Source organism: Quercus suber, unplaced genomic scaffold (genome assembly GCF_002906115.3).
Source record: "Quercus suber isolate HL8 unplaced genomic scaffold, Cork oak 2.0 scaffold_493, whole genome shotgun sequence".
NCBI classification, from domain to species: Eukaryota; Viridiplantae; Streptophyta; class Magnoliopsida; order Fagales; family Fagaceae; genus Quercus; species Quercus suber.
In genome coordinates this window covers 57,725-72,281 of record NW_027069942.1, presented here as the reverse complement: position 1 = coordinate 72,281, position 14,557 = coordinate 57,725, and the positions used below count along the sequence as shown (strand labels likewise).

Sequence of the window (14,557 nt, the reverse complement as noted above, 5' to 3'; positions counted from 1 at the left end):
TGATATTTGTGTTTCCTCTTGAATTAACAAAGAGTAAACCTTGCTAAGAGATGGAATTGGATCCATAAGCAAAACTTGAGTCCTAACTTGGGAGAAAGAATCATTCAATCCCATTAGGAACTTCATCACAGACTCTTTGACTTGTAGACCAGTAATCCTTTTGTTAATGTTGCATACACACTTTCCACAAGTGCATGAAGGGAATGGACTAAGATTTTGCAATTGATCCCAAAACACCTTCAGTTGAGTAAAGAAATCAGTGATAGACATCTCACCTTGATGTAATTCTGCAATTTCCTTTTGAAGATTGAAAACCCTTGGTTCATTGGTTTGGGTGAAACAATTCTTCAAATCATTCCAGATCTCTAAGGCAGTGTTCTTATAGATGATGCTTGCTTGAAGCTTTGGTGAGACTGAATAGGTTAACCAAGTTCCAACCATGTTGTCACACCTGATCCATGCTTGCACAGATGAAGGAGTAGATACCAATGGTGATGAGAGAGTTAGAGTCCCATCAATGAACCCCAATTTGTTCTTAGTAAGCAAAGCTTTCCTCACAACTCGAGCCCAAGCAAAATAATTCTCTCCACCAGTCAAAGGCTATGTAACAAGCACTAAACTTGGACCCTCTGCATGATGCAAGAATAGAGAGTCATCCATTGGAGAATCTCATGAAGAAGAAGATGGATTCTCAGATGCAGAACCATTTGTAGTCGCAGTAGAAGCCATTGTTGGCAATGGAAAAAAAAAAAAAAAAAAAAAAAAAGTGTTTTTGGAGAAAATTGAGAAGAAAACTGAAAGAAATGAATGAGAAAGATCTGTGTTTTATTAATTAGAAAAGAATGATTACAAAAGCTTATATACAATGATCAAAAACAAGCTAACCAACTAATTGCTACTAACAGAAAAGAAAAACTAACTATACACGTGTGTCTACAGGAATAACTAACTTTCTCACGTGCCATCCCTTAAAGAAACTAATTCAACTACTAAACTACAAGTCGTATCTACAGGGTTCTAACTATCCTCTGTCGTTTGTGCTCTGTTTTGTTCTAAGCACAAGCTATGCTCCTCTTGTTACTCTGTTCTTGCTACTTCCTTATGCTTATTACTATCCACATTCTGATAGGCATGTCTGTTTGGTACTCTCTTCAGTTATCACTAGTTCCTAAAATCAAACATTCAAACTGTATTGCTGATTTTGTGCAAAATTTTCTCATTACAGTTAGTTTACATAAAAATAGAAACTTTCACTCATTTTTCTCAACAACCAAATAGTGTCTTATGTGCAAGCAATTTTGTGTACCTTTTTAACCTTTCTGATGATATGATTGTTCTCTATCCAAAATTCTTTTGAGCTAAAAATGCTTCTCATTCTGTACCACTCCAATTTTCCCATCAAGATGAGTGGCAGATAATAGGATATATACCTGCTTCATGATTTTCATCAAGATAAGCAAATCCCTACCATTAGTTGGTAAAACTACATTTGCTCATAAATCATATTGTTTTGAGCAATTTTAATGATTCTTTGCAATTACAAAATATAAATACAGTGTGATATGCCTTGCTTGTGTATACATTCATCTTCCTTTAATTATCGACAATTGAACCGGTTGATCAATTCTTTGTAACTTATTCAGGGGAAGTACAAACTATTGCAGCATATAGGAGGACGTAGCAGATCATGGCAGACTTGGAAAATTTGCTTGAAACTTATTCCCATGTGATGAGGTCAATAGGTCCAATAAGTTTGAACCCTTTCTTCCCGAAATTCTCAAACACTTATTTCATGTAATTATATTTAACGAGAACATATAATAAGTAATATTAGAGATACAAAAAATTATATAATTTTTTATATAACTTGCAAAAGTAGTTATGATTTATTAATATCATTTCTCATCGGTAGGAGCGGAACCACAATTTTATATTTATTTGTTTTCCAAAATATTTTAAAATATCCAAAAACAAAAGTTACCCCACCCCAAAAAAATTAGGTGGTTCTAAATAATAAACAGTTGTCCAAATAACCCTCTGAAAATAAAATAAAAAAGAAGTGGAATTTTTAACAAATACAAACTTTCGCATTCCTAACCAAATAATAATAATAATAATAATAAATGCTAAAATAGTGTTTCTATTTTTGAGTAGTCTCATATCTTACCTTGCTTGTTGAGTCTAAGTAAAGAGTTTTTAATAAAAACAATTTCCTCTTACTTCTTTTAACTTTAAATCATTCGTTTCTTTAGGATTCGATTAGGTCCATTATAATTTTCTTTTATTTGCTTTGACTTATGAATAAAAAGTAATATTTATTGGTGAAAATATTAGATAAAATTGAATAAATATATTTTATTTGTAAAAAGTTTTTTTTTTTTTTTTTAATGCTTGATTGAGACTCAAAATGTTAAATTCAGTATAATGCTTAAAGAAATAATTAAACATGAGATATTTAGTGTATGTTTGGATAGTGCTGAAAAGCACTTTTCAACTGCGTCCCACGTTTTTCAGTGGGTCCCGTGCATTGTTCACGGTACTTGCAAGTACTTTTTTCAGCAAAAACAACTTTAAAACTAGGTCCTATGGTACTATTCACACATTTAAAAATTATTTTGCTACAGTGTTTTCAGTTTTCAGCAATAAGCGGTATTCAAACACACCCTTAATGTTACAAATGATACCTGAAAAAAAAAAGTTTTTTTTTTAATTACAATAAAATAATTGTTTATTGTTACATATCTGTAACAAACTGAGCAACTTGTTTATATATATATATATATATATTTTTTTTTTAATGGAAAGATTGTAAAATCAGTAGAAGAAAAATTCAATACATCTTGCATCATATTTCCACTGACCATGATACAAAACCAAAAATCCCTTTGGCATACTAAGCCAAAATATGTGTTAATTTGTTCCCTTGCCTCCTTACATGTGAGAGCTTAACATGTCTGAAACATTGCAATTTATGGCAAATCCTCTGGATCATATTAGAAATGGCAACTGGTGGGTTGTTTGAACTTACGTGTACTTATTTAAGTTTATAAAGATCATAAATTATCTTAAAAAAATATTTTATATGTTAGACAATTATTAGAGTAATTACCTTATTATTAGTAAATTAAAATCATTGTCCTTTTTATACACACATGTATATGTGTGTCTGTTTTGAATTTCTTTTCATGTTGTATCAATATCATAAGTCTAGCCTCCAAATAAAAAGTCCCAACTCCGTCCCTACTCGCAAACCAATTATTGAAACAATTTTATTAAGGTAAATTTTACATAGATTTCTTTAAATATTATACTTTAGATTCCCAATTAAATTCAACTATGTTCTATATTAATTAATGCAACTCAAGCAACTTTATCTTTCTTCAATCACAATTATTAAGGTAAATTTTACATACAGTGCTTTACATATTATATATAAGATCCACAATTAAGTTCAACTGTGTGACTATATTAGTTAATGCAACTCAAGTAACTTTATCTTTCTTTAATCACAATTAATTTAATCTTGCGACTGTGCCGATGAATACAATTTCATGGCTAAGCCTAAACTTAGAACCTAAAATATTGTGCTTAAGTTTTTTTTTTCTTTTTTTTTTTTTCATTTTGTGTTTCGCTCTTTGACGATTGTTTTTTATCATTAAATCAAGACTCCATTCAATTTTTGGCTTAAGCAAGGTTTGAACCTCAAATCTCTTATACAAATAATAGATTTTATTAGTTAACCTATTCGGAACCGGCATAGTTGATTAGTATTTTTTTTTTTTCGAATTTGACTTACCTCCAGTATTTTTTAATTAGAATCTCGTATTGTTTTAATGAGATACTATTACGTCACCCACTAACTAAATAAAAAAGTGGAGATTAAAACTCATTACTATTTACCATTGTTTTTTTTTTTTTTTTTTTTGAGAGAGAGAGAGAGAGTTTTAACTTATGGCGCCCATTCTTGATAATAACTCTTTATCATCAGACTAAGATACCAATCAGTTTTTGGTGTAGGCAGGGATTGAATCTCAGATCTCTTATATAACTATTAAAGACTTTACCAGTTGAACTAATTAGAACTCACATTTGCCATTGTTATTTAAAACAAAAAGAAATGTCCAATTAAAAAAAAAAAAAACTGAAAGTAAGGCAAACTATTTTTTTTTTTTTTAAATATCATATATGATAAAAACTGTAATCTCTCAATAATCATGAAAAAAGTCGTAAGATATTTGTTTTCACCAACATTATTGATATGGATATATATTATATATAACTCTCTCACACGCTACATAAAACAAATGTTGGTTTTTTTTTTTTTTTTTAATCAAGCTACATACATTGTTATTCGTTGCACAACAATTTTCACGGTCAAAGCTAAGAACAACAAAATAGATCATGTTCCTGATTCCCAAAACAAAAAATGATCATGTTCCCGAAAACCCCATAATGACCAACTTCCATGATTTTCTCGCCACTTTCTCGTTCTTCCCTCATTGTCCTCCCAAGGGAATGGACTGACCATGTGGTGGCATGTCTGTCTGGTACTCTCTAATTTCACCTGTTCCTAAAATCAAACATTCAAACTGCATTGCTGATTTTGTGCCAAAATTTTCTCATTTCTGTTAACGACCATCAAAAATAGGAACTTTCTCTCATTTTTCTCAACAACCAAACAGCGTCCTATCCTATGTGCATGCAATTTTGTGCACCTTTTTAACCTTTCTAATGATATGATTGTTCTTTATCCAGAATTCTTTTGAGCCATCTTTGACACTGTTTTCTTGTAATATTGAGCCATAAGGTACATTACTTTGATACCCAGATGCTATTTTTCTTTAATTTTTGTCTGTTTAATGTTTTGATGCATGAATTGATGGTTTAGGGCATCTCTGGTTCTAGATTTTGGAATACTTATGTGTTTCACTAGTAAAGTTGGTTAATTTCTGGCTTTTTTATGGCTTTATCTGATTGTATTTTGGTGCATTTGATTGTTACATGGCATTGTTTGCATGGACTATTGAGCTAGCACAGATACTTTTATACCCATATGTTATTTTCTCTGTTTTATTAGGTTTTGATTCATAAATGTGTTATCTTGAGCCTTTTTGGGCTTATTGGGAAATAAAAAGTAAAAAAGCTTGGACCTTTTTGGTTTTGTGTTTCTGTTCTGCTGTTTGGTTTTACTGATAGCTTTGGTTTACTTTTTCCTTTCTCACTTTTCACTGATTGCATGTATTTTACATTTGATTGTTACGTTAATTTAATCACCATTGATTTTTTTTTTCTTCAATTGCCATTTGATATCTGCTCTTGCGTTCTTTTTTTTCTTTTGTCTTTTTTTAATATTAATGGGCAATGTAAGTGCTTCTAATTGAATTGTATACTTGTTTTGCCTTTTCTCAACAAATTTGTTGCTTGAACGAAAAGAATTAGAGAAATACCTAAAATAATACTTGCTAAAGTAGTATTAACAGAGGACATGTTAGCGAAGAATGCAATGGAGAATGTGATTTTTGAGAAGAATACATGTGGCATATCAAACATTGTCTGATATCTGGTTCTTAACACTATTTGTTTGGTGACCAACAGATGTTTTAAGAGATAAAGATCAGTTGTGGTTTAATTGAATTGGTTTTAAGGGCTTGTACATGGCTTTTGAGAACTTGCATTGGTTTATTTCGGGTGCCGTGTTTTGGGATGTATCTAAACATTTGTTTTGTCTTCTTTATTTCATTCTGTTGGTTAAAGGAAGTTGCATTCTATTTTTTTCATTTTCCCCTAGTAATGTCTTTGTATGGCTAGATGATTAGGAGCAAAAGGATCGTGGAGAATGTCTACAATTTAATCTCTTAGTATCATCTGCATATCTTGGTTCCTTCTAATCAGCTTATGCCTTATGCACATAGATTTTTTGTCTAATTGAGGATTTATGGAGTGATAGTGATATGCTATGCATTCTAGTGTTTATGTATTTATTCTGGTGTTAATATAACCTGCATCTGCTTTTGCAACTGCTAGCAAACATGCCCAGCATGTATCCACAAATGTGAAGTGGAAATTTGAGCTAAAATGCTTCTGAATGTACCACTCCAATTTTCCCATCATGATAAGTGGTAGGAAAACAGATGCATACCTAGTTCATGATTTTCATAAAGTTAAGCAAGTCCCTACCATTAGGTGGTAGAACTACATTTGCTCATAAATCATACAGTTTTAAGCAATTTTAATGATTCTTACCATTTACAAAATATAAATACAATGTGATACATAATATAAATACGGTGTGATATGCCTTGCTTGTGTATATGTTCATCTTTCTTTAATTATTGACAGTTGAACTGGTTGATCAATTCTTTGCAACTTATTCAGGGGAAGTACAAATTATTGCAGCTTATAGGAAGACGTAGCAGATCATGGCAGACTTGGAAAATTTGCTACTGGAGGCAGCAGGAAGAACCAGTTTAGCCGGAAGAAACCGGAAACAACTTCCACCATCTAGAAAGCGTCATGAGGGTTCATATTCTGATGGTGGAAGTGACTCTAGGGATGAAGACTCAGATGATGAACGTAATTATGCACGCCAGAAGCCCTCTAGGTCTCAAGTTCCATTGAAGAAGAGGTTTGACCTTTCTGAAAGAGACAATGAACATGAAAGTCATGAAGAAAGGAATCATGATAGTGGTTTTGACCTTGAGGGCAACATCAGTGATGAATCTGATGTAGGCAGTGATCTTTACAAGGATGACAATGACCGGCAAAGGCTTGCAGAGATGACTGAACTTGAAAGAGAAATGATCTTGTCAGAACGAGCATCTAAAAAAAATGATAAGGTCTTGAAGGAAAAGTTGAGATCAAAGGGAAACAGTGTGACTTCAGCCCTATCTAGAAAAGGTACTTCACCTCTTCCTTCAGTTGGCAGAGTCCGTGCATCTGCTAGGTCTGCTGAGAGGACAGCTGCCAAACATGATGCACTGAGTGAGTTGCGAGCAAAACGGTTGAAACAACAGGACTCAGAGGCTCATCATAAATCAAGGGATGCATCAAGAGGAAGTTCAGGTAGCCAGGGTATTTCACCTATCAAACAGAAAGCCTTGATTGCAGCAAATTCCAGCAGTTCCAGCCAGAGTGAGAGTGTTAGTAGATCTGACAGTGAAGATGAAGAATCTACTGGGGAAGGCTTTGTTGACAGTGATGAGGATGGGAACATGCCTGGTTCTGAGGTTCCAACATTTGAGGATATAAAGGAAATTACCATTCGGAGGTCAAATCTTGCAAAATGGTTTATGGAACCATTCTTTGAGGAGTTAATCGTAGGTTGTTTTGTGAGGATTGGAATTGGAAGGTCGAATGTTGAGTCTATTTACAGGCTCTGCTTGGTCCAGGGTGTTGATGCCACATGCCCTGACCAACAATACAAACTAGAGGGCAAAATCACTCATAAGTATCTGAATTGTGTTTGGGGCAGTGATAGCTCTGCTGCTAGGTGGCAGATGGCTATGGTTTCGGATTCAGCACCACGTGAGGAGGAGTTTAAACAATGGGTTAGGGAGATGGAGCGAAGTGGTTGTAGGATGCCAAGAAAACAGGCTGTCTTGAAAAAGAGGGAGAGCATTCTAAAACCCTACACATATGTTTACTCAGCTGCCACAGTGAAGCAAATGTTGCAGGAGAAGAAAAGCACCGCATCACGGCCACTAAACGTTGCAGTTGAGAAGGACCGCTTGAGGAGGCAGTTGGAAGTAGCAGTAAGTAAGCATGATGAGGTGGAGGTGGAGAGGATCAAGACTAAGCTGCAGGAATTGGAAGCAACCCGGCTACCCCTGGAGAAAGATGCTAAGGCTATTAGGCTATCTGAAATGAACAGAAAGAACAGGTTTGAGAATTTCAAAAATGCATCAACAATGAAATCGGTATATACAAGTTTAAAAGCTGGGGAGGACGGGTATGACCCCTTTTCAAGGAGATGGACAAGGTCGAGGAATTACTACGATCCAAAGCCTGGTGAAGACAATGAGGATAAAGCAGCAAACAATGGTACTACTAGTGCTGACAAAAATGGGACAGGATCAAAGGTAACGACAGAGGCTGGCATGGAAGCTACAGAAGCAGCCTTAGAAGCTGCAGCTGGTGCAGGGAAATTGGTTGACACTAGTGCTCCTGTGGATCATGGAACAGTTTCAAATATAATGCACAATTTTGAGCTGCCTATCTCATTGGCTGCTCTTCAGAGTTTTGGTGGACCCCAGGGTGCTCAACTTGGATTCTTGGCTAGGAAACAAAAAATAGAGGCTACTGTTGGATACCGAGTCCCAGAGAATGATGGAAAGAGACATGCTCTGACATTAACCATTAGTGACTACAAGAGAAGGAGAGGGCTGCTTGAATGTGATGATAAAAGATGAGTTTTTACCCAGTTATGATAATTTTGGTTTGATAGGCTGTGCTTTTCTATTAGGGATAGCTTAATGTAGGGGGTTCAATCTGTTAAACTTTTTGATGTCCTAGAACAAAAGTTAGTTTTTAGACATGCTATGTATACTGTCTATGGTTTTGTTATGTGTAATTTTGCTCCACATGGTGTACAAAATCTTATTATCTAGTCTTGATTGGCATCAATGAAAGATTTTGTTCTTGTTTTGGTGGAATGGAAGAGCAGGGCAAATGCAGCAGTTTAGGTTGAATAATGAATATGTTGGAAAAGATCTCACTTCTACTGATTTCCCTAGAAAGGTCCACTAGAAGAATACTGAAATAGCATATAAGCCGGTTACAGTTATTGGTTTTCTGAAAAAGGTCTCTGCTTCATTTGTTTCATCAATATTGGCAGGCTAGAGGGACTCAAGTCACCAAATTAGATACAGGAAGGTTCTTTGGTATTTCCTTCGCCTCAACATTTTCTTTAAATTCGCCATGGCAATAAGCTTTATTGAGAAAACAGCTTCTTGTTCCCACAGCCTTTAGCTATGATAAAGAATTGAAGGGCTTGAATCAAATTTCTTCAACGTTTCTAAATCAGTTTTTGTCAACGTTTTTAGAGTTAGTCTAAGGGGCTTAGAGATAACAAGTTCCAAATGAAACCAATGAGTGCAATGCGCCAACTACCATGCCCATTAAGGCAGGAATGACAAAAGTAAAAGATCAAGATATCACAAGAGTATTATTTGACTGACCCTACTAATCCAATGTAGATCCAATTCGATCCCAAAAATTTTGAAATTAAGGCCTAGTAGTTGTTGTATTGACATTGACAACAGTTAATGATCAAGAAAGTGCTGATGAAATGGACATGCTTTGCTCTTTGAGGCTCTATGGTTGAAAGACGGATAAGCTACAGTGTGTACACGTTACAGATTTTGTTATTGATGAATGATAAACAATGCCATACAAACAGCATTACAAGAAGCAAAAGCCAAAAACAAAAAAAAAAAAAAACACTTGTTAGAGAAAATGGATGCAGTATGATTGCATATATTTTTTAAAGAAATAGCAATATATTCATGCATCTTTTCAGCCAAAATACAATATAAAAATGATGTAAAATGGCTATAAAAGAATCGCCTTTTTATATCTCACCCACTGCCTTGTATTGGGTAAATGAATTGGTAAACATGTTGTACTTGTTAGAATTTACATATAGATGACCAAAGCAAGGCGCCATGAAATAAGGCACCTTAACAGTCATTTTATCCTCTAAAGCCGATCAACCATATCAATTAATCGGATGACAAATGACATAATTATTGTACAGCAACTCGTAAAACGAACTCTTTATGTTGCACTTTGAGGTTGATATCTTTTTTCTTTATCTTAAACTCTATCCTATACTTGTGGCTGTACAGTAAAAAGGTGTTGTCTCCCTGCCTTCCGGAAAATGAAGTCTCATTATACAAGTATCTGAGACTTTGCAGCAAAGCGAGAGCATTTCTTCCGACCACTCTTGCTAAGTGCACAAACACAGATCTCAAGAAGCTCATAATCCTCCTCCCAGAATAACATGGAAGCCATCTCTGGATTCTGCAAGAGCAATTTAGATGCAAGAAACCCAGCAACAGTCCACGTTTGGAAATTTCGGGCTTGCTTTCCAATAAACCTCCCTGTCCGGGTATCATAATATTCAGGCCAATGGTCAACTGGAAGCCTCTTCTCAGCCAAATCAACAGCTTTTTGGGCTAGTTCAAATCTGCCCATCTTCATGCATGCCAATGTGAACTGAAAATAGTAGAAGACAATAATTTAGAAACTACAGATAAATTTTGCTGATACACAAGAAAGACGCATGTTGTGTCAAAATTAGTTTGTATATCTTAAAAATTTCTCCCCCAACTTGCCCCAAATTCTGCCATTGCACGGAGAACAAAGCAACTTCTTTCTTCTTTCTTCTTTCTTCTTTTTTATTTTTATGGCCACCAATTTATTCAAATTTATCCACTTTTTATGTCAATAACCAAGTACATAAATTGGCCAGCTAGGCAGCTACCAAATGAAGCAGCACATGACACCATTTGACCTACACACTTATCATGCATAAGAGGTTAGGAGTGCCACCTTGACCGGCCTGCCTAACATTATCAATGGTTCCTAGTGGATCCTGCCCATTACTTGCAGACCTCCCAATGTAAACCAAAGGCTGAATTAGGACATGCATTTTTTTTTTATAAGTGAATTAGGACATGTATAGTGACATTCAATTCCAGAAAACATCCAAATTTGTTGAGCATTCCTCAATAATAATATAATGCAACCAGATCCAGGCTTACCTGCCACAGGAGTGTTGGCCAGGATCCACCATTATGATATGACCATGGGCTGCAAGAATAAAACAAGCATTTCAGTTTGATGGAAATTTTTGAAAGAACACTAAACAACTAGCCATAGGTATAATCTGCACATGCACACATGTACAATAGTCCACACAAACAGAAAAAGAGAGAGCGAGTATAAGAAGAAAAATCACGTATTCTTAGGGTCACTGCCAGTGATTATTCGCCATTCCTCAAACTCAAAGGCAGGGTAGCATATCTTAAGTGGCATATGGCCCACAAGATCATCCCATTTGGCTTCAATGAGATTTAACATAGCTGTATTTTGTCTTGGAGTGCCCAAAGATGAAACAATAGACCAAAGATTTCCAAGTGTGAAAAACCTAAAATCCATATGAGCAGGCTGTAGATTACCCATCATATACCCGCCTTCCTCTGGAATCCAATCCATCAGCCAAGAAGGAACTTGTTCAGGATAGATATTGAATTTGTTGGTGGCATCCATGGAATATTCCTCCGTTTTATATCGGTAAATCTCATTTATTTTTTTCATGTCCACCCAATAGTATTCTCTGATGTGGAAAGACAGTGCACTGAGCCTATTGTTGATGGCTCTCACCAGATTCTTGGATCCATCATTTACAGCAAGCATTTCACGGGAGCAGCGAAGAGCTGAGTAAAACAGGGCCTGTAAAATCAAATTTCCCAGGAATGAGCTACACCAAACATGAGGTAACATAAATAAAGTTGGCAACTTGGCATAAGAAAAATGTTATATATATATATATTAGAAACAAAAGCATCAGATCAGGGGGGCATGGGCAGTCAAGCAGTAACCAATGACTTCCAGAAATCTTAGCTTCAAAGATCTTCAGGATATTTTTTTATACATCAAGTCATCAATAACAGCAATGTGGGGTTAAATCCTTCACCATGCACCTTTCTACACATTCTAGAGAGTTTTAAAACAATCCAAGTTTTCAAAAATGCTAAAGAAGATTCAAAATCCCTAGTTAATATCTCCAGGACACAATTCATCAGACTTTTGGTCAGAGGGTTGAGATTATCACATGCTACGCCTAGAGGTGACCTTCAAAAGATCAAGCCAACTTAACTTTTCATGTTACCAATGCCAGTGTTAGAAAACACTCAATAATGAGCATTTTTGTGATAGGGCAATAAAATTAGAAAAGCACCCTTCATTTATTATCTAAAGTTAGCTGAAATATAGTGGCAACATAAGAGTGCGTTTGGGAAGAGATGAAAGTTGAAGCTTATTAGAGTTTTGAGCTTATTTTTGCTATTATTCATGGAGGCCATTGCACTTTTTGGTACCATTCACAAGTCCCACTGTGCTATCTAGCTAGCTTTTAGCTTTTTTCTGTAATACTTTTAACAAAAAAATTTCAGTTTCAGCTAAATAAGTTGTTCTCAAATGAATCCTAGTGCCTAAGCCAATTAATCAAAACACACACAACAACACTATGAAGCAATTAAGAAATTATCAAATAAATTGAACTCACTTGGATCTCGAGGGGGTGACCATGAATACCCATCCGCCGGTCTATCATGCAGGAGCCATCAGTGACCAACAGAGAAGGAAACATATCAAACCCATCGGTTAAACACAAGTTCAGTATCATTTTTAAGCCAGTCTGAACATCCACCCTTTCTTGTAATGCATAGTCACCAGTGAGTTTTCCATAAGCCCTCAATAGGATAATCCACCACAACCCTACCAAAATAAGCAAAATACAACAACAAACACCAAGTCATTTTATGCTATAAGAAAAGCATTCTTTCAGCATCAATTATTGAGTACATAAGTTAGACAATAAAATCCTACTGTGAAAAATGTAAAGGCCAATAATGGTGGATTCTACAACATTCTTAATTCAAAATAATTGCAAATTCTAGCATGCATTATCTACAACATTCCACTATAGTATTACACTGACCAGAATCCACAGGTGCAACACGACCAATAGCTGATTCACCAAAATCTGGATCTAGAACTTCTTCATACTTATTTTCATCGAGAGGCACAGTTCTAACTTTAAAGCTTGCAGGCATCAAGCCCTGCCCTGGGCTGTAGCAGTCCACTGTTTTCTCCCAACTCTACATGATAAACAAGAAAACAATCATGGATTCTAGTAATCTCAAACATTAAATCATTAATGTATCTAAAATTTGCAGGCACTGTTCTTAGATTAAAGTTAGCCAAGACCCAGTCACCTACGCATTTGTAAAAGCAGTAACATCATAAGCTACACAAGGGAAGAGCAACATATTTCCCCCTGAAAACATGACAAACTAATGAAAGGCCACAACTCTATCAGGGCAGCATTGAAAACACTAGAATATGACATCACCTAAAAGGTTTCCCTCACAACAAAATAAATCAAAATCACCTAAATTAGTTATTGGTTACACCAAAAGTACGTTTTAAGACATTTAGACTTTAAGACTCATAAATGAAATGAGGTTTCCACCATTTATTATTAATGCACCAAAACAAAGACATACATTTAACAATAAAACAGTACTTACTATATACAAAAAAACAACACCAATCAATAAACCAATTAAGGAACAAGAATTCGAATAGTTTGTTGATGCTATTATTTACCTGCAATTGCAAGGTATGAAGGAGAAAGTTCCTAACAATCTCCCCTTCTCCTTTAAGCAAGAATGCAAGTGCCGAGGGGACGAAATCCCTGATAAACACCTGATCATAATTCAATGGTTGCTTATCCCCGGGGTCATTCGCCGCCACCGTCCCCACAGGACTCCCGCAATAATACACAACAGCCTCTCTCAACAACCTCCATGCTTCTTTCTCCACCTCACTCTCCTCCACCACCTTGGGTTCAATCAAACCCTCCAAATTCCTTAAATTCACATCACCACCACCACCACCACCACCAACCTCTATCCTAGAGCCTTCTTCCGCAACCATATTCTCATCTTTGTCAATTCTCTCTACCACCAATGGCTTCACATTCAAGCCACCATTGTTACCTTGCACATAGATTCTCTCAAAGCTGTTCTCATTCACACGTGTCTCCACAGAAGTGGAGAGCACCCTAGAAACAATATAGCTACCCCTACCATTGGAAAACCCACCAATACCATTAGGCTTAGATTGGTAAAAACCTGAGCTTGGGAATCGAAAAGCCATGTGGGTATTGCGAATAAAGCGAGGAGAGGCCAAAACACGAAAAGGGTGTGCTTGGGTCTGCGAGTTTGGATTGAAAAACTGTGAGTTTCGACATGAGGAGAGGATTTTGGAAGGGGGTTTCATGGCTGGTTTGATGAGGAATCTGATTGTGTTCATCTGGACGAAGTTTTGGGATTGAACAAGTTGAGAAAATCTATGTGGTGGAAACAAAGGTTATGCATACAGAGAATTTGGGATTTTTTTTTTTTTTTTTCTATAAGATTTTGGTGTCAAATAGAGAAAAAAAAAAAAAAAAAAAATGGTGGCTTTGAGAATTGAGAGAGTTGGAAATGGAAGAAAACTATGGGAATGAAAGTAAAAAAAAGTGGGAGGTGATGGTTTTTATGTTAGGCGGCGAAGAGGAAAGTCTTGCCTTGGATAAGAAGATTTTTATTTTATTGCTTTTTATTTTTATTTTTCTCAGATTTAAGAAGATTTTATTAATTAATATCTGGTTTCATTTTTTTGGGATATTTTTAAGTGATTATAAAAAATTTTAAAAAAATGTACTTAATTGTTTTCATAAAATGGTTTAAATTTTAATGACCATTAAAATAAAAAATGATAAATA

The 14,557-nt window shown here is 35.4% G+C and overlaps 2 protein-coding genes across 3 annotated transcripts; one reads left to right on the top strand and one right to left on the bottom strand.

Annotated features, from left to right (window-relative positions):
- The first annotated feature begins 4,365 nt into the window (after positions 1–4,365).
- On the top strand, positions 4,366–8,637 carry LOC112037837 (protein RTF1 homolog). 2 transcript variants are annotated; one of them, XM_024070665.2, is made up of 3 exons: positions 4,366–4,547; positions 4,756–4,807; positions 6,376–8,637. In XM_024070665.2, exon 3 carries the CDS (start codon positions 6,420–6,422, stop codon positions 8,406–8,408), a length of 1,989 nt encoding a protein of 662 aa, XP_023926433.1. In that variant the 5' UTR covers positions 4,366–4,547; positions 4,756–4,807; positions 6,376–6,419; the 3' UTR covers positions 8,409–8,637. The 2 variants fall into 2 exon arrangements, with proteins under 2 accessions (XP_023926433.1, XP_065619218.1); XM_065763146.1 differs by having other exon boundaries at positions 4,366–4,807.
- An 899-nt stretch (positions 8,638–9,536) lies between these two features.
- Positions 9,537–14,213, bottom strand: LOC136063164 (alkaline/neutral invertase A, mitochondrial-like). Its single transcript, XM_065763140.1, has 6 exons — positions 13,396–14,213; positions 12,725–12,884; positions 12,290–12,501; positions 10,961–11,454; positions 10,764–10,812; positions 9,537–10,215 (listed from the first exon to the last, which is right to left on the bottom strand). The coding sequence occupies exons 1-6, from the start codon at positions 14,101–14,103 to the stop codon at positions 9,889–9,891; spliced, it is 1,950 nt and encodes a 649-aa protein (XP_065619212.1). The 5' UTR covers positions 14,104–14,213; the 3' UTR covers positions 9,537–9,888.
- Between the last annotated feature and the right edge of the window lie 344 nt (positions 14,214–14,557).

Excerpts from the sequence above, each read along its gene's own strand:
- LOC112037837 (XM_024070665.2), top strand. The coding sequence starts at position 6,420 with ATGGCAGACTTGGAAAATTTGCTACTGGAGGCAGCAGGAAGAACCAGT.
- LOC136063164 (XM_065763140.1), bottom strand. The coding sequence starts at position 14,103 with ATGAACACAATCAGATTCCTCATCAAACCAGCCATGAAACCCCCTTCC. Across the intron at positions 12,885-13,395 it reads TTCATACCTTGCAATTGCAG|AGTTGGGAGAAAACAGTGGA; the intron begins GTAAATAATAGC and ends TTTATCATGTAG. Across the intron at positions 11,455-12,289 it reads GTCACCCCCTCGAGATCCAA|GCCCTGTTTTACTCAGCTCT; the intron begins GTGAGTTCAATT and ends TTGATTTTACAG.